This window comes from Pleurodeles waltl, chromosome 4_2 (genome assembly GCF_031143425.1).
Source record: "Pleurodeles waltl isolate 20211129_DDA chromosome 4_2, aPleWal1.hap1.20221129, whole genome shotgun sequence".
In the NCBI taxonomy this organism is placed as follows: Eukaryota; Metazoa; Chordata; class Amphibia; order Caudata; family Salamandridae; genus Pleurodeles; species Pleurodeles waltl.
The window spans coordinates 428,860,298-428,883,584 of NC_090443.1; the positions used below are offsets into that span (position 1 = coordinate 428,860,298).

Genomic DNA, 23,287 nt, shown 5'->3' on the forward strand with positions numbered 1-23,287 from the left:
TGAAGGCTAGTGTAAGCACCAGTTGATGACAGGGGGAATGTCTGTCTTTGACACCCCACTACTCCCCAAGCCCCTGGCCACCCTTTTGTTGAAGTGGATTGTATGGTAACTCTACAGGTTGAGAATTATGAATGACTAAATGAGGTCATTTTCCAGAGATGTTTGCTTGGCTTTAGAAAGCCATACAGTGTATACATACTGTGACATAGCCTGCATTTTCTCTACTTTCAGATCCTGATCCGGAACCGCTCCACAGACCTGGACTCCAGGATGCTTGATGGTTCAACAGCTCTGATATTGGCTGCCCGGCTTGCGGTGGAGGGGATGGTGGAAGAGCTCATTGCCTGCCATGCAGATGTGAATGCTGTGGATGAGCTGGGTAAATAAAGGCCCTAGACTTTTATATGCAGCAGGATGGGGTTGAGGTCCAGCATGGTAACTGCATGATTTAGTAAGCTTCTACTTAGAGAATTCTGAAGCACATCTACAAAAAATCACTCTTCCTGGATAAATGGGCACACCTACCTCACTGAGCCATGCCTCTTAGTGTATCAAAGAACTTTGTTATTAAAATCCCCTTTAATCCCTTGACATAATTGCTGTTGGTTTCCTCTAAGACACTTTACATTTGTAAAGGTCTGTTGTGCCAGAATGATTGTTCTGACATAGTTATGCAATTCTCTGAAATGCTGGACATTGTGTATTAAGTGTTGGTTTACAGTAGAGTGTACTTCTTCCTGAAGCATATTTTGCAGTTGTTTGTCTTGTCTGATTTTAATGTCCTTGCAGTGATGTGCCTCTGAAACTCCCTGGCATTGTCTTGAGGGAGAGTCTGCTGAATGTACCTGCCTTTGTTTCTACAGGTAAATCTGCTCTTCACTGGGCAGCAGCAGTTAACAACCTGGAGGCTACTCTGGCTCTTCTGAAGAATGGTGCCAATAAAGATATGCAGGATCTCAAGGTGGGTGACTCAGTTGTGTCATATTGTGTCCGTTTATCTTTATTACCAGTTTCCAGCATTTAATCTTTCATAGACACATGTTTCAACTTATTTATACTCCTATTGAAAATGCAGTTTGGGCCTGACTAGAACAAATTGAAATAGTGTGGATCTGAGAAAAATACCATCACTGTAGAAGGAACCTTTTAATTTGACACTCAGTTGTTTGGCCAAGTAGTCGAAGCAGACACTTGAGGGAGTAAAGGTAGGAAAGCAGAAATCTATGGAGGCTTTGCAGTATAGATTCATTTGCCTTAGGCACACAAAGCAGACTAGAAGTATTTGGTCTGTGTGGTATGGAAACCTACAACAAGGTCCTTTTACAGCCAGTTGCCAGGTCAATAGTAAAGAAAAGTCACAAAACTGTAACCTAGTGTTCGATGGCATCTGTCGCTGTAGATACGCATGTTTTGCATAGCTCGCCATCTGGTGTTGGGCCGGAGTGTTACAAGTTGTTTTTCTTCGAAGAAGTCTTTCGAGTCACGGGACCGAGTGACTCCTCCTTTTGTCTCCATTGCGCATGGGCGTCGACTCCATCTTCGATTGTTTTTTTTCCGCCATCGGGTTCGGACGTGTTCCTGTCGCTCCGAGCTTCGGAACGGAAAGATAGCTAATTTCGGAAGATTTTCGTCTGTATTGTTGCGTTCGGGATCGGCGTAGTTAGATTCAACACCGCGTCTAAGATCGAAGAGCTCCGGTGCCCTTCGGGGTAATTTTTTCGATCCCCCGTCGGGGCCGGGTCGGCCCGACCGCGTGCAGAAGAACACCGATGGAACGGACCCCGTTCTGTTTCTGTCCCAAATGCCACAATAAATACCCCTATACAGACCAACACTTGGTCTGCAACCTGTGCCTGTCACCTGAGCACAGTGAAGACACCTGTGAGGCCTGTCGTGCGTTCCGGTCCCGAAAAACACTCCGAGACCGTCGAGCCAGAAGACTTCAGATGGCGTCCGCGCCGACAGCCCACCGGGAGTTCGAGGAACAAGAAGAGGAGGGAACCTTTTCGATCCAAGAATCGGACTCCGAAGGATTAGACGATACACAAACCGTGAGTAAGACGTCGAAAACCACTCAGAAGAAGATTTACAAGGCCCAGGGGACGCCACTGCCACCAGGCCATGGCTCGACCCATAAATTCGGTGACCGACCGTCGGCACCGAAAAAGGCCCAAACAGTGCCGAGATCGTCCGACTCCGGTCGAGACACCGGCACGCAGCCTTCTCGGGACCGAGAAAGTGCTGGAGACAAGCATCAACACCGAGATACCGGTGTAGACACGGCTCGACGCCGAGACAGCGGCACCAAAGAAGATCAACGCCGAGAGGTTTCGGCCCCGAAAAAGAAAAAAGTCACCTCGGAGCCGAAAAAAGATGCAGACAGGGTTTCGGTGCCAAAACAAACTGCAACCGACCCAGTTTCAGGCTCTTATACAGAAGAGCACTCGCTAACCTCCCAAATGCAAAAGCATAGGTTTGAGGAAGAGCTACACTCAACTGATGTAGACCATACGCAAAAGCGTATTTTCATACAGCAGGGGACAGGAAAAATAAGAACCCTTCCCGCTATTAGAAGAAAGAGAAGATTGGAGTTCCAAACTGAACAAACACCACAAACAAAAGTGGTGAAAAAAGTTACCCCACCACCCTCTCCTCCACCTGTGATTAACGTCTCACCAGCACAAACTCCATCACATTCCCCAGCTCACACCACCATGAGCCAGGGTGACCAAGATCAAGACGCATGGGACTTATACGACGCCCCAGTGTCAGATAACAGTCCGGAGGCATACCCTATGAAGCCATCTCCACCAGAGGACAGCACTGCGTATTCTCAAGTGGTGGCTAGAGCAGCACAATTTCACAATGTAAGCCTCCACTCAGAACAGGTCGAGGATGACTTTTTATTCAACACACTCTCCTCCACCCACAGCTCCTACCAAAGCCTGCCTATGCTCCCTGGTATGCTCCGGCACGCAAAAGAAATCTTTAAGGAGCCGGTCAAAAGTAGGGCAATCACACCAAGAGTGGGAAAAAAAGTATAAGGTGCCTCCTACAGACCCGGCTTTCATCACTACACAGCTGCCACCAGACTCTGTCGTTGTAGGAGCAGCTAGGAAAAGGGCCAACTCCCACACATCTGGAGATGCACCACCCCCAGATAAAGAAAGCCGCAAGTTCGATGCAGCTGGTAAGTGAGTCGCAGCACAAGCTGCAAACCAGTGGCGCATCGCGAACTCCCAGGCACTACTTGCGCGCTATGACAGAGCCCATTGGGATGAGATGCAACATCTCATTGACCATCTGCCCAAGGACCTACAAAATAGGGCAAAACAAGTGGTTGAGGAGGGACAGACCATTTCCAACAACCAAATCCGCTCCTCCATGGACGCTGCAGATACAGCTGCACGGACAATTAATACATCTGTAACTATCAGAAGGCATGCATGGCTCCGAACGTCTGGATTTAAACCAGAGATTCAGCAAGCAGTTCTCAATATGCCTTTTAACGAAAAAGAACTGTTCTGTCCAGAAGTGGACACAGCGATTGAGAAACTCAAAAAAGACACGGACACTGCTAAAGCCATGGGCGCACTCTACTCCCCGCAGAGCAGAGGGAATTACAGCACATTCCGTAAAACACCCTTTAGAGGGGGGTTTCGGGGTCAGAGCACACAAGCCAGCACCTCACAGGCAACACCGTCCAGTTACCAGGGACAGTACAGAGGAGGTTTTCGGGGACAATATAGAGGAGCGCAATTCCCTAGGAATAGAGGAAAATTTCAAAGCCCCAAAACCCCTACTACTAAGCAGTGACTCACATGTCACTCACCCCCTCCACACAACACCAGTGGGGGGAAGAATAAGTCATTATTACAAAGCATGGGAGGAAATCACTACAGACACTTGGGTTCTAGCAATTATCCAACATGGTTATTGCATAGAATTTCTACAATTCCCTCCAAACATACCACCAAAAGCACAAAATTTGACAAAACATCATTCCAATCTCCTGGAGATAGAAGTGCAGGCACTATTGCAAAAGAATGCAATCGAGTTAGTGCCAAACACACAAATAAACACAGGAGTTTACTCACTGTACTTTCTGATACCAAAGAAGGACAAAACGCTGAGACCAATCCTAGACCTCAGAATAGTGAACACATTCATCAAATCAGACCACTTTCACATGGTCACACTACAAGAAGTATTACCATTGCTAAAACTACATGACAACTTTAGACCTCAAGGACGCGTATTTCCATATACCAATACACCCATCGCACAGGAAATACCTAAGGTTTGTATTCAAAGGAATACATTACCAATTCAAGATACTGCCTTTCGGATTAACAACCGCACCAAGAGTCTTTACCAAATGTCTAGCAGTAGTCGCTGCACACATCAGAAGGCAGCAAATACATGTGTTCCCATATCTAGACGACTGGCTAATCAAGGCCCATTCGTTAATAGAGTGCTCAAATCACACAAATCAGATCATACAAACCCTCTTCAAACTAGGGTTCACCGTCAACTTCACGAAATCCAACATTCTGCCGTGCAAGGTACAACAATACCTAGGAGCCATAATAGACACAACAAAAGGAGTAGCCACTCCAAGTCCCCAAAGAATTCAAAATTTCAACACCATCATACAACGCTTGTATCCAACACAAAAGATACAAGCAAAGATGATATTACAACTCCTAGGCATGATGTCTTCATGCATAGCCATTGTCCCAAACGCAAGACTGCACATGAGGCCCTTACAACAGTGCCTAGCATCACAGTGGTCTCAAGCACAGGGTCATCTTCTAGATCTGGTGTTAATAGACCGCCAAACTTACCTCTCGCTTCTGTGGTGGAACAACATAAATTTAAACAAAGGGCGGCCTTTCCAAGACCCAGTGCCACAATACGTAATAACAACAGATGCTTCCATGACAGGGTGGGGAGCACACCTCGATCAACACAGCACACAAGGACAATGGAACGTACATCAAACAAAACTGCATATAAATCACCTAGAACTTCGAGCAGTTTTTCAAGCACTAAAAGCTTTCCAACCAATAATAGTTCACAAATACATTCTCGTCAAGACAGACAACATGACAACAATGTATTATCTAAACAAGCAAGGGGTGACGCACTCCACGCAGTTAAGCCTGCTAGCACAAAAAATTTGGCGTTGGGCAATTCACAACCAAATTCGCCTAATAGCACAATTTATACCAGGGATCCAAAATCAACTCGCAGACAATCTCTCTCGATCATCAACAGGTCCACGAATGGGAAATTCACCCCCAAATTCTGAACACCTATTTCAAACTCTGGGGAACACCTCAAATAGACTTGTTTGCGACGAAGGAGAACGCAAAATGCCAAAACTTCGCATCCAGATACCCACACAAACAGTCCCAAGGCAATGCCCTATGGATGAACTGGTCAGGGATATTTGCTTACGCTTTTCCTCCTCTCCCTCTCCTTCCTTACCTGGTAAACAAACTCAGTCAAAACAAACTCAAACTCATATTAATAGCACCAACTTGGGCAAGGCAACCTTGGTACACAACGCTGCTAGACCTATCAGTAGTACCCCACATCAAATTGCCCAACAGGCCAGATCTGTTGACACAACACAACCAAAAGATCAGACACCCAGATCCAGCATCGCTGAATCTAGCAATCTGGCTCCTGAAATCCTACAATTCGGGCACTTACAACTTACCCAAGAATGTATGGAAGTCATAAAGCAAGCCAGAAGGCCATCCACCAGGCACTGCTATGCAAGTAAATGGAAGAGGTTTGTTTGCTACTGCCATATTAATCAAATACAACCATTACACACAACTCCAGAACATGTAGTGGGTTACTTGCTTCACTTACAAAAATCTAACCTAGCTTTCTCTTCCATTAAAATACACCTTGCAGCAATATCTGCATACCTGCAGACTACCTATTCAACTTCCCTATATAAGATACCAGTCATTAAAGCATTCATGGAGGGCCTTAGGAGAATTATACCACCAAGAACACCACCTGTTCCTTCATGGAACCTAAATGTTGTCCTAACTAGACTTATGGGTCCACCTTTTGAACCCATGCACTCTTGCGAAATACAGTTCCTAACCTGGAAGGTTGCATTTCTCATCACCATTACTTCCCTAAGAAGAGTAAGCGAGATTCAGGCGTTTACAATACAAGAACCTTTTATACAACTACACAAGAATAAGGTCGTCCTAAGGACTAATCCTAAATTTTTGCCAAAGGTTATTTCACCGTTCCATCTAAATCAAACAGTGGAACTTCCAGTGTTCTTTCCACAACCAGATACCGTAGCTGAAAGGGCACTACATACATTAGATGTCAAAAGAGCATTAATGTATTACATTGACAGAACAAAGAACATCAGAAAGACTAAACAACTATTTATTGCATTTCAAAAACCTCATGCAGGAAACCCAATATCAAAACAAGGTATAGCCAGATGGATAGTTAAATGCATCCAAATCTGCTACCTTAAAGCTAAACGACAGCTGCCCATTACACCAAGGGCACACTCAACCAGAAAGAAAGGTGCTACCATGGCCTTTCTAGGAAACATCCCAATGCAAGAAATATGTAAGGCAGCCACATGGTCTACGCCTCACACATTCACCAAGCACTACTGTGTAGACGTGTTATCCGCACAACAAGCCACAGTAGGTCAAGCCGTATTAAGAACATTATTTCAAACTACTTCCACTCCTACAGGCTGAGCCACCGCTTTTGGGGAGATAACTGCTTACTAGTCTATGCAAAACATGCGTATCTACAGCGACAGATGCCATCGAACTGAAAATGTCACTTACCCAGTGTACATCTGTTCGTGGCATCAGTCGCTGTAGATTCGCATGTGCCCACCCGCCTCCCCGGGAGCCTGTAGCAGTTTGGAAGTTACCTTCAACTATTTGTATATGTATCATCTCAACCTTAAATAGGTACATACTTAGTCACTCCATTGCATGGGCACTATTACTACAATTCAACTCCTACCTCACCCTCTGCAGGGAAAAACAATCGAAGATGGAGTCGACGCCCATGCGCAATGGAGACAAAAGGAGGAGTCACTCGGTCCCGTGACTCGAAAGACTTCTTCGAAGAAAAACAACTTGTAACACTCCGGCCCAACACCAGATGGCGAGCTATGCAAAACATGCGAATCTACAGCGACTGATGCCACGAACAGATGTACACTGGGTAAGTGACATTTTCATTTCCATCTTGAGTCATAAAATTCATGATCAGGATTATGCAGTTTTGTGCCATGGGTTCATAACTTTAGAATAAGTTATTTGGATTAAAATTCCAGAATATCTAGAACTTTTATTTCATTTATACCTCTGAAACCCATTTTTTATAACTGGAATATAAAGCATCTGGACAAAAAATCAGGCTAACTCTTTAAATGTTGTTTGAAAGGTGAGTGGAGTTTACTTTGGCTTGAAGCCGTCTTAACAGCTGTTTATTCCAAAGCTACATGTGCTGCCAACATCCAACAAGGGAGGGATTGACCATGAATCTGGGTAGAATACCCTTGCTTGAGTACAACTGTTAAACAAAAGTGATTCATTTTTCCTTCTCCAGCAAGGGATATTCCCCTGACATATTCATAACCTTTGAAAATAGTTCACAGCAGTGCTTCAGTTCTAAAGGGGGTAGCAGTTTCCACTTCTCAATAAAGAGAAGTGTCTGAATTCGAGACACCCGCTCTTCTCTTCAATTCTTTGAAATAATAAAGGACCAGGATCGTCAAAAATGATTTCAGAGAAGGTGTTGGTATGCAACTATAGTTAAATGGTGACTTTTTCTAGTGCTGCATAAGACTTCTGACCTTTTGAAGTATATTAACTAGGGAAATATAATCTTATCCAGTCAGAAGCGTGGTGGTAATAAGGATGTGCGATACACAAAATGCAGATCCTTTGCCAATTACATTACTAGCAGGTCATGTTAGTAGGACAGGATACCTCTTAGTATTTACAGGTAGTCAAATATACACATTGGACAGTTTAAGGAGCGATGTGTAAGCTACTTTACAAGTCTGGTGTGCATGGATGGGGGAATCTACTGGCAGTGGTAATAAACATATACCTCGTCAGTTGGGAACTAAGAGGATCATTGTTGAATCCGATTTCATTAAGTTAAGGAAGTGTGAATGATTAGATTGGAAGAAATTGCACTAATGCCTTGTACTAGCAGATCTATAGTGCACATTCCAAAGATGTTTGGTGTAGTTGCATCGATGCAAAGATCTGTGTTTTCTGTCTCGCAGAGATCGGTTAGTGGCTGCTCTGAATAAATGTTGAGATTGTACTAAAACTACATGCAACTTTCAAATATGCAGTCCTGCTTTTTACTGAGAAGTGCATGCCTAAGACCTGGTCGTTGTGAATTTGTATGAAATGCTGAACTTAAAGGGTATGCTTGTGTGGAGTCGCCTGTACCCAATGTTTTGGAGCATGAAACATTTTCTGGATTCATATGCTGTATGTCTATTCCACCATGTAGTGGTTTGGTCCGGAATTGTTTGTCCTTCTTGTGTCTTTTTTTTTTTTTTTTTTTAAGGTAGAGCGCACAGGCGCACTCCCTGTTGTAGTCTCTTTGAGCTTTTAACCACACCCATGTCACACCTGTCACTTCCATTGGTTCATGGGCTTGCCTTTTAAAATCCCCTTGATTTCATTAGTTAAAGGCATGCATACGTCATGCCTTTTCTGGTGTTTAGCCCGCCTCGAGCACACCGGCCAACTGCTGAAAACATACGAGGCTCCATGTTTTCAGCATGGTTTCCGGACTACTTTATATTTTTTATTTTTCCACGCAGCGCGATTGAGCTGGGTTTTACAGAGCACACTTGTTTTTTTGGTTTTCAATTTCAGAGCGATTGCACTGCGTTTTACATAGCGCGATTTCGCTAATTTTTTTTCTTTCAATTTGTGTGGCAAGAAAAGTCCGGTTAGGAGTTTACAACAGTAATAGCTCTAACTCGAGAAAATGCAAAACCTGTTACATTGCAAATGCTTGTTTCGCTTGATGTCGACCAACATTTGGTGTTAAGTCTGTTCCTTGTGTGACATAAGATGGTGCCCTGGAAGTTCCTGTGCATCACCACCATTTTTTCCCGCTTTTGGGTCTTGAAGCACAATATAGGAGCGCTGAAGAAGCTGCAGAGAGGGAAAGGACCACGTGACTTCACTAGCAAACAAAGGAGCAAGGCCTCAAGCACCAGCCTCTTGTCCTTACATTCAACTGCATTGATGTGGTAGTTAACTTGAGGAGACCAGCAAACCTCCATGTAGAGATTGTGGTCTCAGCCCTTAAAGGCCGTACCAGTAACTGCTATCTGTTACTGAGGAGGCTGCAGTAAGAAACCTATAGTTCGGTGGCATGTGTAGCTGCAGATACACATGCTGTGCATAGTCCGCCGTCTGGTGTTGGGTCGGAGTGTTACAAGTTGTTTTTGTTCGAAGAAGTCTTTTCGAGTCACGAGACCGAGGGACTCCTCCCACTTAGGTTCCATTGCGCATGGGCGTCGACTCCATCTTAGATTGTTTTTTTTCCGCCATCGGGTTCGGACGTGTTCCTTTTCGCTCCGTGTTTCGGGTCGGAAAGTTAGTCAGAATCAACAGAAAATTCGTCGGTATTGTTTCGTTCGGTATCAGGTTAGATTAGAATCGACACCGAATCTTGAAGAGCTCCGGTAGCCCTTCGGGGTAATTTCGATCCCCAGTCGGGGCCTGGTCGGCCTGACCGCGTGCAACATCGAGACTGATGGAACGGACCCCGTTCCGATTCTGTCCTAAATGCCACAGTAAATATCCCTATACAGACCAACATTTGGTCTGTAACTTGTGCCTGTCACCCGAGCACAAAGAAGAGACGTGTGAGGCCTGTCGAGCGTTTCGGTCGAGAAAAACGCTCCGAGACCGAAGAGCCAGAAGGTTGCAGATGGCGTCCACGCCGACAGGACAACAACGGTTCGAGGAAGAGGGAGAAGAAGAAACATTCTCCATCCACGAATCGGATTCCGAAGAATTCGACGTCGAAGAAACCGTGAGTAAGACGTCGAAACAAGCGTCACACAGAAAAACAGACAAAGCCCAGGGGACGCCACTGCCGACAGGCCATGGCTCAACCCATAAAGTAGGTGACCGTCCATCGGCACCGAAAAAGGGCGAACTGGTGCCGAGATCGTCCGACTCAGGTCGAGACACAGGCACGCAGCAATCTCGGGACTGAGAAAGTGCCGCAGAAAAGGGTCGACACCGAGACAGCGGAACCGAAGCTGCTCGGCACAGAGATAGCAGCACCGACGACGGTCGACGCCAAGACGGTACGACACCGAAAAAGAGGAAAATCTCTTCGGAGCCGAAAACAACAAAAGACACTGTTTCGGTGCCAAAACGCCCAGCAACCGAACCGAAAGCCAGTTCCTACTCAGAGGAACAATCAATGTCCTCCCAACTAAAAAGACACAGGTTTGAGGAGGAATTACAAACTACAGACGTAGATCACACTCAAAAGTGGATCTTTATCCAAAGGGGTACAGGGAAAATCAGCACTCTTCCCCAATCAGAAGGAAAAGGAAACTTGACTTCCAACAACAAGACAAGCCACCACAAGCAAAGGTGGTAAAAAGGGTAACTCCCCAACCCTCTCCACCACAGTCAACTCATGTGTCACCGGCACAGACTCCACCACAATCACCAGCTCATACCACCATGAGCCAGGATGATCAGGCAGCATGGGACCTCTATGATGCACCAGTATCGGACAATAGTCCAGATTCGTACCCAACTAGACCCTCACCACCTGAGGACAGTACAGCATATGCACAGGTGGTAGCTAGGGCAGCCGAATTTCATAATGTATCTCTACATTCGGAGCCTATTGAGGATGACTTACTCTTTAACACCCTGTCCTCCACCCACAGCCATTATCAAAGCCTTCCCATGCTCCAGGGAATGCTAAGGCACGCTAAACAAATTTTCAAGGAGCCTGTTAAAAGCAGAGTAATAACTCCAAGGGTGGAGAAAAAATACAAGGCACCGCCCACAGACCCTGCTTTTATTACATCGCAACTGACACCAGATTCAGTAGTCGTAGGAGCAGCTCGTAAAAGAGCCAACTCGCAGACATCAGGCGACGCACCACCTCCGGACAAGGAGAGCCGCAAGTTTGATGCAGCTGGGAAAAGAGTTGCAGCACAAGCTGCAAATCAGTGGCGCATCGCCAATTCGCAAGCACTCCTAGCGCGATACGACAGGGCCCATTGGGACGAGATGCAGCATCTCATCGAGCACCTCCCCAAAGAATTCCAGAAACGAGCAAAACAAGTGGTTGAAGAGGGGCAAAATATCTCCAACAACCAAATAGGCTCTTCTATGGATGCAGCAGATACAGCTGCAAGAACAATAAATACTGCCGTGACAATAAGGAGGCACGCATGGCTGCGCACATCTGGCTTCAAACCTGAGATACAACAGGCAGTGCTCAATATGCCGTTCAATGAACAGCAATTGTTTGGACCAGAAGTGGACACTGCAATTGAAAAATTAAAAAAGGACACTGACGCAGCCAAAGCCATGGGCGCACTCTATTCCCCGCAGGGCAGAGGCACATTTGGCACATTTCGCAAAACAACTTACAGAGGAGGGTTTCGAGGTCAAGCCACAGAAGCCAGCACCTCACAAACCAGACCACCTACCTACCAGGGACAATATCAAAGGGGTGGCTTTCGAGGACAATACAGAGGGGGCCAATTCCCAAGAAACCGGGGAAAGTTTCAGGGTCCCAAAACCCCTCAAACTAAACAGTGACTCACAAGTCACACAACCCCTTCACACAACACCAGTGGGGGGAAGACTAAGCCAGTTCCACAAATCATGGGAAGAAATAACAACAGACACTTGGGTCTTAGCAATTATCCAACATGGTTATTGCATAGAATTTCTCCAACTCCCTCCAAATGTCCCACCGAAAACACAGAATGTGGTTTTTTCCAACTTTGGAGGAGGTGTTAATCCGTCCCAAAAGTGACAGAAAAGTGACGGATTTACCACCAGCCGTATTACGAGTCCATTATATCCTATGGAACTCGTAATACGGCTGGTGGTATATCCGTCACTTTACCGTCACTTTTGGGACGGATTAACACTCCTCCAAAGTTGGAATAACCCCCAATATGTCAAAACAGCATATAGACCTTCTAGGACTAGAAGTTCAAGCATTACTGCAAAAAGACGCAATAGAATTAGTACCAAAAACACAAAAGAACACAGGAGTTTACTCACTGTACTTTCTAATACCAAAAAAGGACAAAACTCTGAGACCAATATTAGATCTCAGAACACTAAACACCTACATCAAATCAGACCACTTTCACATGGTCATGTTACAAGACGTAATACCACTACTGAAACAGCAAGACTACATGACAACGTTAGATCTAAAAGACGCGTATTTCCATATACTGATACATCCCTCGCACAGGAAATACCTAAGGTTCGTATTCAAAGGAATACATTACCAATTCAAGGTGTTGCCATTCGGAATAACAACAGCACCAAGAGTCTTTACAAAATGTCTAGCAGTAGTAGCTGCACATATCAGGAGGCAGCAAATACACGTGTTTCCGTACCTAGACGATTGGTTAATCAAAACCAACTCGCTAACAAAGTGTTCACACCACACAGATTATGTTATACAAACCCTATACAAACTAGGTTTCTCCATCAACTATGCAAAGTCACACCTTTTGCCGCGTCAAACACAGCAATACTTAGGAGCGACAATCAACACAACAAAAGGGATAGCCACTCCAAGTCCACAAAGGGTTCAAAATTTTCACAAAGTGATACAAGCTATGTATCCAACACAAAAGATACACGCAAACATGGTATTAAAACTCCTAGGCATGATGTCCTCATGCATAGCCATTGTCCCAAACGCAAGATTGCACATGCGGCCCTTACAACAGTGCCTAGCATCACAATGGTCACATGCACAGGGTCAACTTCTAGATCTGGTGTTGATAGACCGCCAAACATACCTCTCGCTTCTATGGTGGAACAGTACAAATTTAAACAAAGGGCGGCCTTTCCAAGACCCAGTGCCACAATACGTGATAACAGATGCTTCCATGACAGGGTGGGGAGCACACCTCAATCAACACAGCATCCAAGGACAATGGGACGTACATCAAAGAAAGTTTCATATAAATCACCTAGAACTGTTAGCAGTATTTCTAGCGTTGAAAGCATTCCAACCAATGATAACCCACAAATACATTCTTGTCAAAACAGACAACATGACGACAATGTATTATTTAAACAAACAGGGGGGAACACACTTGACACAGTTGTGTCTCCTAACACAAAAAATATGGCATTGGGCAATTCACAACCACATTCGCCTAATAGCACAGTTTATTCCAGGGATCCAGAACGTGCTAGCAGACAATCTCTCTCGGGATCACCAACAGGTCCACGAATGGGAAATTCACCCCCAAATCCTGAACACTTACTTCCAAATTTGGGGAACACCTCAAATAGATCTGTTCGCAACAAGAGAAAACGCAAAATGCCAAAACTTCGCATCCAGGTACCCACACCGGCAATCTCAAGGCAATGCTCTATGGATGAATTGGTCAGGGATATTTGCGTACGCTTTTCCCCCTCTCCCTCTCCTTCCATATCTAGTAAACAGATTGAGTCAAAACAAACTCAAACTCATACTAATAGCACCAACATGGGCAAGACAACCTTGGTATACCACACTACTAGACCGGTCAGTAGTACCTCATGTCAAACTACCCAACAGGCCAGATCTGTTAACACAACACAAACAACAGATCAGGCATCCAAACCCAGCATCGCTGAATCTAGCAATTTGGCTCCTGAAATCCTAGAATTTGGACACTTAAACCTTACACAAGAGTGTATGGAGGTCATCAAACAAGCTAGAAGACCATCCACTAGACACTGCTATGCAAGTAAATGGAAAAGATTTGTTTGTCACTGCCATAATAATCAAGTCCAACCATTGCATGCATCTCCAAAAGATGTAGTAGGATATTTACTACATTTACATAAATCAAATCTAGCTTTCTCTTCCATAAAAATACATCTCGCAGCAATATCTGCTTACCTGCAGATTACTCATTCAACTTCCCTATTTAGAATACCTGTCATTAAAGCGTTTATGGAGGGCCTAAAGAGAATTATACCACCAAGGACACCACCTGTTCCTTCATGGAACCTCAACATTGTCTTGACAAGACTCATGGGTCCACCTTTCGAACCCATGCATTCTTGTGAAATGCAATACTTAACGTGGAAAGTTGCATTTCTCATTGCCATCACATCTCTAAGAAGAGTAAGTGAAATACAGGCGTTTACCGTACAAGAACCATTTATTCAAATACACAAAAATAAGGTCGTTCTAAGAACAAATCCAAAATTCTTACCAAAAGTTATCTCACCGTTCCACTTAAACCAAACAGTGGAATTACCAGTGTTCTTCCCACAGCCAGATTCAATAGCTGAAAGAGCACTACATACATTAGACATCAAGAGAGCACTAATGTACTACATTGACAGGACAAAAGAAATTAGGAAGACAAAACAACTATTTATTGCCTTCCAAAAACCTCATACAGGAAATCCAATTTCAAAACAAGGTATCGCCAGATGGATAGTAAAGTGCATCCAAACCTGCTATCTTAAAGCAAAGAGGGAACTGCCTATTACACCAAAGGCACACTCAACCAGAAAGAAAGGTGCTACTATGGCCTTTCTAGGAAATATTCCAATGACCGAAATATGTAAGGCAGCAACATGGTCTACGCCTCATACATTTACTAAACACTACTGTGTAGATGTGTTATCTGCACAACAAGCCACAGTAGGTCAAGCCGTACTAAGAACTTTATTTCAAACTACTTCCACTCCTACAGGCTGAACCACCGCTTTTGGGGAGATAACTGCTTACTAGTCTATGCACAGCATGTGTATCTGCAGCTACACATGCCACCGAACGGAAAATGTCACTTACCCAGTGTACATCTGTTCGTGGCATTAGTCGCTGCAGATTCACATGCGCCCACCCTCCTCCCCGGGAGCCTGTAGCCGTTAAGAAGTAGATCTTGAACATTTGTACATTTGTAAATATATTACATTAAACCTTCATTTTGTACATACGTATTTATTCCATTGCATGGGCACTATTATTAGCATACACAACTCCTACCTCACCCTCTGCGGGGAAAACCATCTAAGATGGAGTCGACGCCCATGCGCAATGGAACCTAAGTGGGAGGAGTCCCTCGGTCTCGTGACTCGAAAAGACTTCTTCGAAGAAAAACAACTTGTAACACTCCGACCCAACACCAGACGGCGGACTATGCACAGCATGTGAATCTGCAGCGACTAATGCCACGAACAGATGTACACTGGGTAAGTGACATTTTCCTTTTTTTTTGTCTACATTCACTAGAACAGTGGCTGTGTAAAATGGGGCGAAGGTCATGAACATCTCTAAATTTCCTGGTCTGAGTCCACTGAAACTAGATACAACTGCAACAGAGATGTATGTGGGGAATCTGATGCAAGTATAGATAAGTTGTTAAAGAGATGATGTTTGTTTTACTGATTGCATCCATTCTAAATGAGGATCCCAAGTCACCTTCATGAATCAATTGAATACGTGTCTGGAAGCAACCCCACAAACTGCACTAGAGGAAACTTTTCCCAACTCCAAGAGAATCCCAAGTGATGTCGAAGAAACATGGTCGTCTGAAGTGGCAGGCGTACATTTTTCTCTCTGTTTTTTTTCAAGCAGGCAGTTGCCATTGTTGGAATACATGCGAAAATGAGCTACCACCACTGTCCCACGTTTGCAGAGCACTTTTAATGCAAATTTCAAACCAAAAGAAATCGGTCTAAAAAAGTAATGAAAACGACCTTCCGCAAAACAGAAAGTCTGACTTTTTAATAGAATGTGAAAATCTTGACCGTCTACTACAACATCAAAATCGTCTTGGCTAAGAGGAGGACTCTCCCCTACACTATATCACACTTTTGAAGTTCCCTTTTAAAATACAGTTATTGAGATTCTCCAATCTAGGATTTATTCTTTGGCTTTCGTACACTTTCTCGACTAGTTTCTGCAGCAGCCTGCTTTCTACTGATGTTAAATGAGAACGCCCCCCTCTCCACCCCCCAATTAATTTCCTAGACAGAATTTGAACTGCCTCATTAGGTACGGTGATGGTGTAGAAATGGCAAGCAGGGATAGCATGTTTGGGTTGTTGGAAAGGATCTTGTCTGGGGTCACATGTCAATCTTTCTATCTAATTGTTGGAAGTTATGTTTTTTTCTTCATGGAGGAAAGTCTTGCACCTTGCATTCAGCCCAGGTGTTGGAGAGGGGGCAGTGTAGACTCATTGTTTGCCTAGTTCGAAGGTTATTGTGAGAGGGTATCAAATGCCTTATAAACTGCATGAGTAGAGATTAGTCAAGTGTTAACATGTCTCCTTCTCTACTCTCCTGCCCTCTTTGGAATGATGCGTGCAGATTAAACTGCCTGCTTTTCGGCTAGTGAATGTGCTGGATTTGGTCTCCTCGACCCATTGCCATAAACTGAAATGCTGGAAATGTTGTCTTCTCTGGACCATCCAGTGAAATGCGACTTACTTCGTTCTAATCCGAATCGCATATTCTGTGACATCCAAACAAGGTTTTCCCTGTGTATGGGAGATTTCAGGTGCACTGCTGCGCCTCAGGTCTGTGACTAAAGAGTCTTACCCAAAAAGGCCTGCACACAATTAGTTATTTTTGTGTAGACGCTTAGTTTGCGAGTGCTCTGATTTGTTAGTTTGTGATAACTTCTCCCGTTGCAGAGAGCTTCCAGTTTAACCTTCTTCTGTTATGGCACAAAATCAAAGAAAGATTGCATACTTTACTACATGTACCGGGCAAGTTAGCTAAGGATGCACATGGGACTGATCTTCCCAAAGGTGACCATACAAGACCTGGACGACTATCTCCTGTTTATGACTTGTCTGTGTTGGGTGGTATTGTGCCTTAAGTGAAACAAACTTTTCTTTGCCTCTGCTGAGAATCAGCAATGGAGAGCCTCTTTAAAAGAAAAAAAAATCTTTAGGCTTGTTGTTTCCAATGTGCCCTCTCTGTTTCGGTATCAACTGATTTTTCTGGATGCTGGTGTCAAGACTGCAATAATCACTTAATGCAGCCCATGTAGGTCGTACTGCCATTTTTGGGCCATAAGATCTTAAAAAAAATAAAAAGTTTCTGCTTAGCCTGTTGAACTAGAATGTCTAACTTGTTGGCTGTTACTCATCAGATCTACAAATGGTAGTTTTCCATCATCAGGTGTAGAGTCGGCTATTGGAAAAGAAATATATGGAGCTCATTTTAAAACTCCTTCTTTCCATCGCTTCAAAACTCTCCCTTTGAGATGGCAGTGAAGAAGCCAGTGGGTCGACTTCCTAAGTGTCCTCAGTCATCAAGCATCTTCTGTTGGATGGCTGTACGATTGTTCTTAGATGACTAGTAGTACCATTAGCACTGAGTCCCACCGAGTTAAAAATTCTGGTACCAGAGGGCTCAAGTTTTGTAGATGGCGCCAGTGCTCAGAGATTCTGTGGCTCCAAATGGAACTATGCTGATGAGATCCTCCACGCCAGAAAATCCCACTGCATGGGATGGTGTGGAAGGGCGGAAGGTGGTGCTCCCTTAACCTGTGGTCCGGGAACCCTTGGGGAGGTCCGTGAAGCCTACTTAGGAAGTCCTCAATAGCATAGAAAATTTAATATTAGCAGATTAATAAAGATTATATAAACAAAGAAGCAATAAATACATTTGAACATTGAAAAACATTCTGTAAATGTGAGGGAATTTGAATTTGGAGGCTAAAAACTAAGTTAATTTCTTCAGATTGCAAGCAGTGCAGGTGTATGAAACAGAATACTGTGTGGACCATGAGTGGAGGCAATCGAGTTCACAATAACGCCAACCTTCCTATTACATTTTTTTTTTTTTTTTAATATATATATATATATTTTTTTTTTTAATTACAAATATTTTAGTATTTGTTTGAGTGCTTGTTTGTGTATTATGTGTTCTATTATACGGTTCCAATCCTAGTAAGTACATAAGCCGGGGTCCCCAGCGACCTCCAGTAATGACCAAGATTCTAATAATGATTCAGTGAAGGTCCTTTGGTTCCAGTATTGTTTAAATGGGGGTCCACAGAATTCAAAAGGTTAAGAACCACTTAACGTAAGACAATGCAGCAGCCTTGCTGAGAAGTGTGGAGAAGGCAATCGAGGAAACGGGCATAGACAGGGTCTTAAGTAATTTGTTTGGAGGTAAATGTAACCTGGTCCAAGTTGTCGCACCTAGGCCTTCTCTGAAAAAAACAGGGTTTAGAAATGTATCAGCGCTGATGTTATATTCTAAAGCAATGCTTACGTGGTAGCCGAATGTAGGAGACGCTAAAGAAAAAATGTAAGCGAAATTGAACAGACCAGTGCAGCACAGTTTCTCCTATACAAGGACCTTTGTGGCTGAGGTAGTAGGAAAAACATTTTGTAGTACAGAAAAGTTAACAAATAAAAGCCTAGAATGATGATCTGCAATCATTTTAAGGTTATAAATAATTCTATGCTGAACAAGTGATCCAATTCCCTTCATCTCCTGCACACCTAAATTGTACTTAGTGGGTATGCCTCTTGGGGGCAAAGGGTGGAGGGTGAATGGATTAGACATGCCTTCAGTGGGAGTGGAAAAAATTAGAGAAGTTGTATAAAGAACGGTATGGGGCCTCTGTTATTGAAATGTATTTTAAGTTTTATCAGCTGGTGATTTTCTAAACTCCATACGTTTAACTCGCACCTAATTAAATGCAGTCTCTGACATTTCTTTGTTTGGTTTCAGGAGGAAACTCCACTTTTCCTAGCTGCTCGTGAAGGAAGTTATGAAGCTGCTAAAATCCTCCTGGACCATTTTGCCAACCGTGAGATCACAGACCACATGGACCGGCTCCCTCGTGACATTGCGAACGAGCGAATGCACCACGACATTGTGCAATTACTAGATGAGTACAACACTGTGCGGAGTCCTGGATCTATGGGCAACCACACAATGTCGCCACTAATGTGCCCTCCCAATGGCTACATGTCTAATTTGAAGCAAACCCCACAGGGAAAGAAGACCAGGAGGCCCAGTGCAAAGAATGCCGCAGGCAGCAACGCCAACTTGGCCCGTGATAGCAAAGAAACCAAGAGTAGGAACAAGAAGCTGACCCTCGACTGCCAAGGATCACTCATGGAGAGCTCTGTTACCTTGTCGCCTGTTGACTCCCTGGATTCGCCACGTACCTACGTTGCTAACCCCACATCCCCGATTATGCCATCGCCAGGTGTCTTCCACCCTGCATCCGCTTCGATGTCCATGCCTTCTACACCCATCGTCCATGGCATGATGGATGCTCCATTTGCAGTCTCCCTGGCCAGGTTAAGCGACATCGGTGAAGTGACCACTGCACAGAATGCTGCCATGCTCTCTATGAACAACATGCAAAATCGAGTATCCATGCAGTCCATGGTCCGTCAGCCTAACTGCATTGTGAATGCCAATGGTCTTGGGCTTAGCCTGGGCATGGTGAGTCCAGTCAGCGTACCGTTTGACTGGCACAACAGGATCCCGTCTTCCCAGTGCAGCCAGGTCATCAACGTGGTGCACCCAGCAGGTTCCCACCCTAACCTTCACCAACATAGCCAAGGCTTCCAGCAGGGCCTGATGCTCCAGAACCACCTCTCAATGGTCCATGCTTCTCAAGTCCTTGCTCAGCAGAGTCAGGTGAACATGCAGTCAGCAGCTGAACAGCGGCAGCCTTCGCCCCTGGCACAAGCTACCCCTGGCCAGCAGATGCATCCCCCGCCACTGCAAGCTAACAGTAATGGTCACCCGATGCAGCAAAACATGGTGCACATGCAGGAGAGGCTGAACCAGCCCATCTCGCCGAAGGAGCCACAAGGTAGCCGGCCACAGTATTTCAAACCGCAGAGCACCACCAACAGTGGGCAGACCATGGAGGATTACCCCACGCCCCCTTCACAGCACAGCTATAACCCTGGGCAGGAGGCAAGTCCCAAACACTACCTGCACATGCAAAGCGAGCACCCGTACCTAACTCCTTCACCAGAGTCACCGGAGCAGTGGTCCAGCCCCTCTCCCCACTCTGTGTCAGACTGGTCAGATTCCACCCCTAGCCCAGCTATCGTTGGGTCCTCTCAGACACAAATTTCCCATCTGCCGGAACAGGCCGCAAAAATACAGGTGTTTGCATGAAGACCCAGTAAAGAAATACCCCTGTTTTCCTCCCTCGTTTTCAAGGGAGTGAAGATGACTCTTTGGGGCTTTGTCAGTTGAAAAGGTTTCCTGTGAAACCCTCCGCGTTGCCTCCAGGAAGGTGTTTGATGAAGTAAACCAGAATCCTAAGGATCTTTGATATCGTAGCCAGCTCTGAAAATGAAGTCTTTCGTCTTCCGAAGACGGACACGTTTTTATCTTTATCGTTTATGCGCAAAAGTGTAGAAATGGATGGAAAGACTGAAAAAAAAAAGGTGTAAGAAGCTGGAGAATAGTGTCCAAGCTAGCCACTGTCTTGCTTTTATCACTGCCCGAGTGACCAGCACGAACTAGTGCATCCCAGCGGGACATAACACTAAGTGTCTCTTTGACGTGGCAACAAGACTGTACTTGCACCTACATCAGACTGTTGAAGCAAAGGTCTTCTTTGCTTTTTTTTTTAAGCCTTTTTGTATAGTACGTACAGAATTTCTTTGAACTTTTTTTTTAACAAATATTAAAAAGAAAAAAGTATGTTCAATGTGAGGCCTCACGTAAACAGGGTTGCAGTGATTATTTCTGAGGCAAAGTCAGAAGTGGGAGACTGTTTCTGGAGTGAAGCATTTTTCTATAGCCCTGAATAACGTAGGAAGCACTAAACAAGAAAGCCTTAAACAGTGGAGTATTTCAGCAAACCGATTACCACCTCCGATGTCCCTTAGGGGGAGGGAGGCAAAGATTACATACACTTCAGTGTGAGTGGCTGGGGTCTCTTACCAGTGACCGGTGAGCGGAAAACTCAATTCTCGCTGTTCGATGTGAGCAGTTTCAGGATCGGTTTCCAGAAATGTTTCTTTAATGGGTCCACAGTTTCCGCAATTACTGGAATGTGGAACTTGACTAGGTTCATTCTTCAAATGGTTTTAAGTAAATCTGAAAACTGGCTAGCCACCCCAGTATCTGAGCTGCCAGAGTGCCATACGGTGCGCCATTATACCGCAACCACTTGATTGGTTGTGCAATGTGACTGTATTGGCAGTCTCTCGTTACTTCTGACTAATTGCAAGCACGATTGGAAGTCGAGAAGTTCCCCCACCCGTAACTGTGTTAAAGCAGTTTGACCAGCCCTCTGGAGAAGGTGGTGGGGGGGGGGGGTGTAAGTATTTCAGTTGTGATGTCACTGCTAAAGAATAGTACTGCCTTCTGAACGACCACAACCATTATTAAGTATTATTCGATCAGCGATCGAGCGTTCTTGGACTCTGTGGGTCTTATGGTTATATTTGGTTTTGTTTATGTGAAGGGTGCAGATGAGGATAGGCAGGAAGCCTAGTTACTCAGTGGCCAAGTAGCTACAGCGGCCTGCTCAGAGGTCTGTGGTGCTTGATGAGCTACTATATATTATCTTTGAGTTCCACTTCATCCTTCTGCCGCCAGCACACAGCAGTACCCATGCCATCTGAAGAAAAAGTACATTCTGGTTAAAAAAAAAAAAAAAAAATGGTACCTGTGCCACTGTGGTACCACCACTGCCAAAATCCATGACTGTTTTAGCCGTGACTGCCATTTTCCACAATATGGCTGTGGAGCACATCCTATGACCAAACTTTTGATGCTGCCAAAAATGCAAACCAGTATTTGCCAGTAAATGGCATCGCGTCAGCAGAACGCATAATCGAATCAGATTTAACTAGTTATGTTTCAAGATGCCTGAGCACTTTGAGTGAAGGGATCAAAGGTCACCCAACTCCACTGAGACCGTTTTATTCCAATTTGCCCCTTTTCTAGAAAGTTAAAATAGGGATTCTGTGTTGTTTTCCTTTGCAGTAATAATATGGAAGGATGCTTCACTGAATGTCTTGGAAAGTAGTAACAAACTGCACCGGAAGTTGGTTTCTGCAACTCGTGGGACACTCCTAACTGGTCTTTCATAGCAACAAATGGCCTCTGCTCCAGCCCTGTTTAAGTGAGGCGTACAAATGTTAATGAATGCGTGTGAGAGTGTATGTATTTGTGTGTGACTTGTACAGTTAAAATCTTCTTCGTTTTAAATATATTTCTGTGTAGAATGATAGATAAGCGCAGTTGTTCCTGCTAACCCCTTGGTTTCATGGGATTTGATTGGTCAAACCATGTTGGTGAAGATTGGAAATGTCTAAGTGGCTATTGCCCTTGTTTATATTTGTGTACTAGGTATACGTTCTTGCTAATTGCTAGTAGTGTCACTGATGCTGTTTCCTTTGTGGTAGACTGCGTGTCACCTTTTGGAGTATCACTGTAGCCAGAGGATGAGCGTGGCTGGCCACTTGTCATACATCTGAAACTGTGGACAATCAAAATCTTTCTGCGGACACTGGTGATTAGGTGGCGCCATGACGCAACACTGCAGAGGTCCCACTTAGTAAAAAAGCGCTCAGTTGCTGGTTACAGGATTGGCTCTGGGAAATTCCTGCTTTTCCCAGATTGCTAAAGTGGGCAGGACACTCATTGCCTTTTTATCATCTAATACTATATTTTTATGTTGACATTTTTTTACCTTAATAAACTGCTTTATAAATTGTAGAATTGTCGAAAATGTAACCAGAATTATGATACCCATTTTTATTAAAAAAAATATATATCTATTTCTTAAGAATATTAAAAAAATATATGATATAAAGGCCGAGCCCACCCTCCTCTCTTGGCACTAAACTGCATTCCATTTTAACTTATTCTCTTGAACACTTTTTAAATGACACTACATTATGTTGTTTCCCACCGGGGACATGACTGGTATAGTCCCACCTTTACAAGCACTGCCATTCGCTGCTCTGACCAGAGGTTGCTGATGTGAAAGAATGGTGTTCAGAAACAAATATGGATGCGTGCCG

At 44.4% G+C, this 23,287-nt stretch overlaps 1 protein-coding gene across 1 annotated transcript in view; it reads left to right on the top strand.

The window, feature by feature from the left end:
- The window catches only part of NOTCH3 (notch receptor 3), a 190,294-nt gene extending 169,369 nt beyond the window's left edge, over nt 1-20,925 (top strand). The window contains exons 32-34 of the mRNA XM_069231695.1: nt 232-379; nt 864-961; nt 19,002-20,925. Of these exons, the coding sequence (XP_069087796.1) occupies nt 232-379; nt 864-961; nt 19,002-20,417 (1,662 nt within the window). The 3' untranslated portion in view covers nt 20,418-20,925. The remainder of the gene's footprint in view (nt 1-231; nt 380-863; nt 962-19,001) is intronic.
- The last annotated feature ends 2,362 nt before the right edge of the window (nt 20,926-23,287 follow it).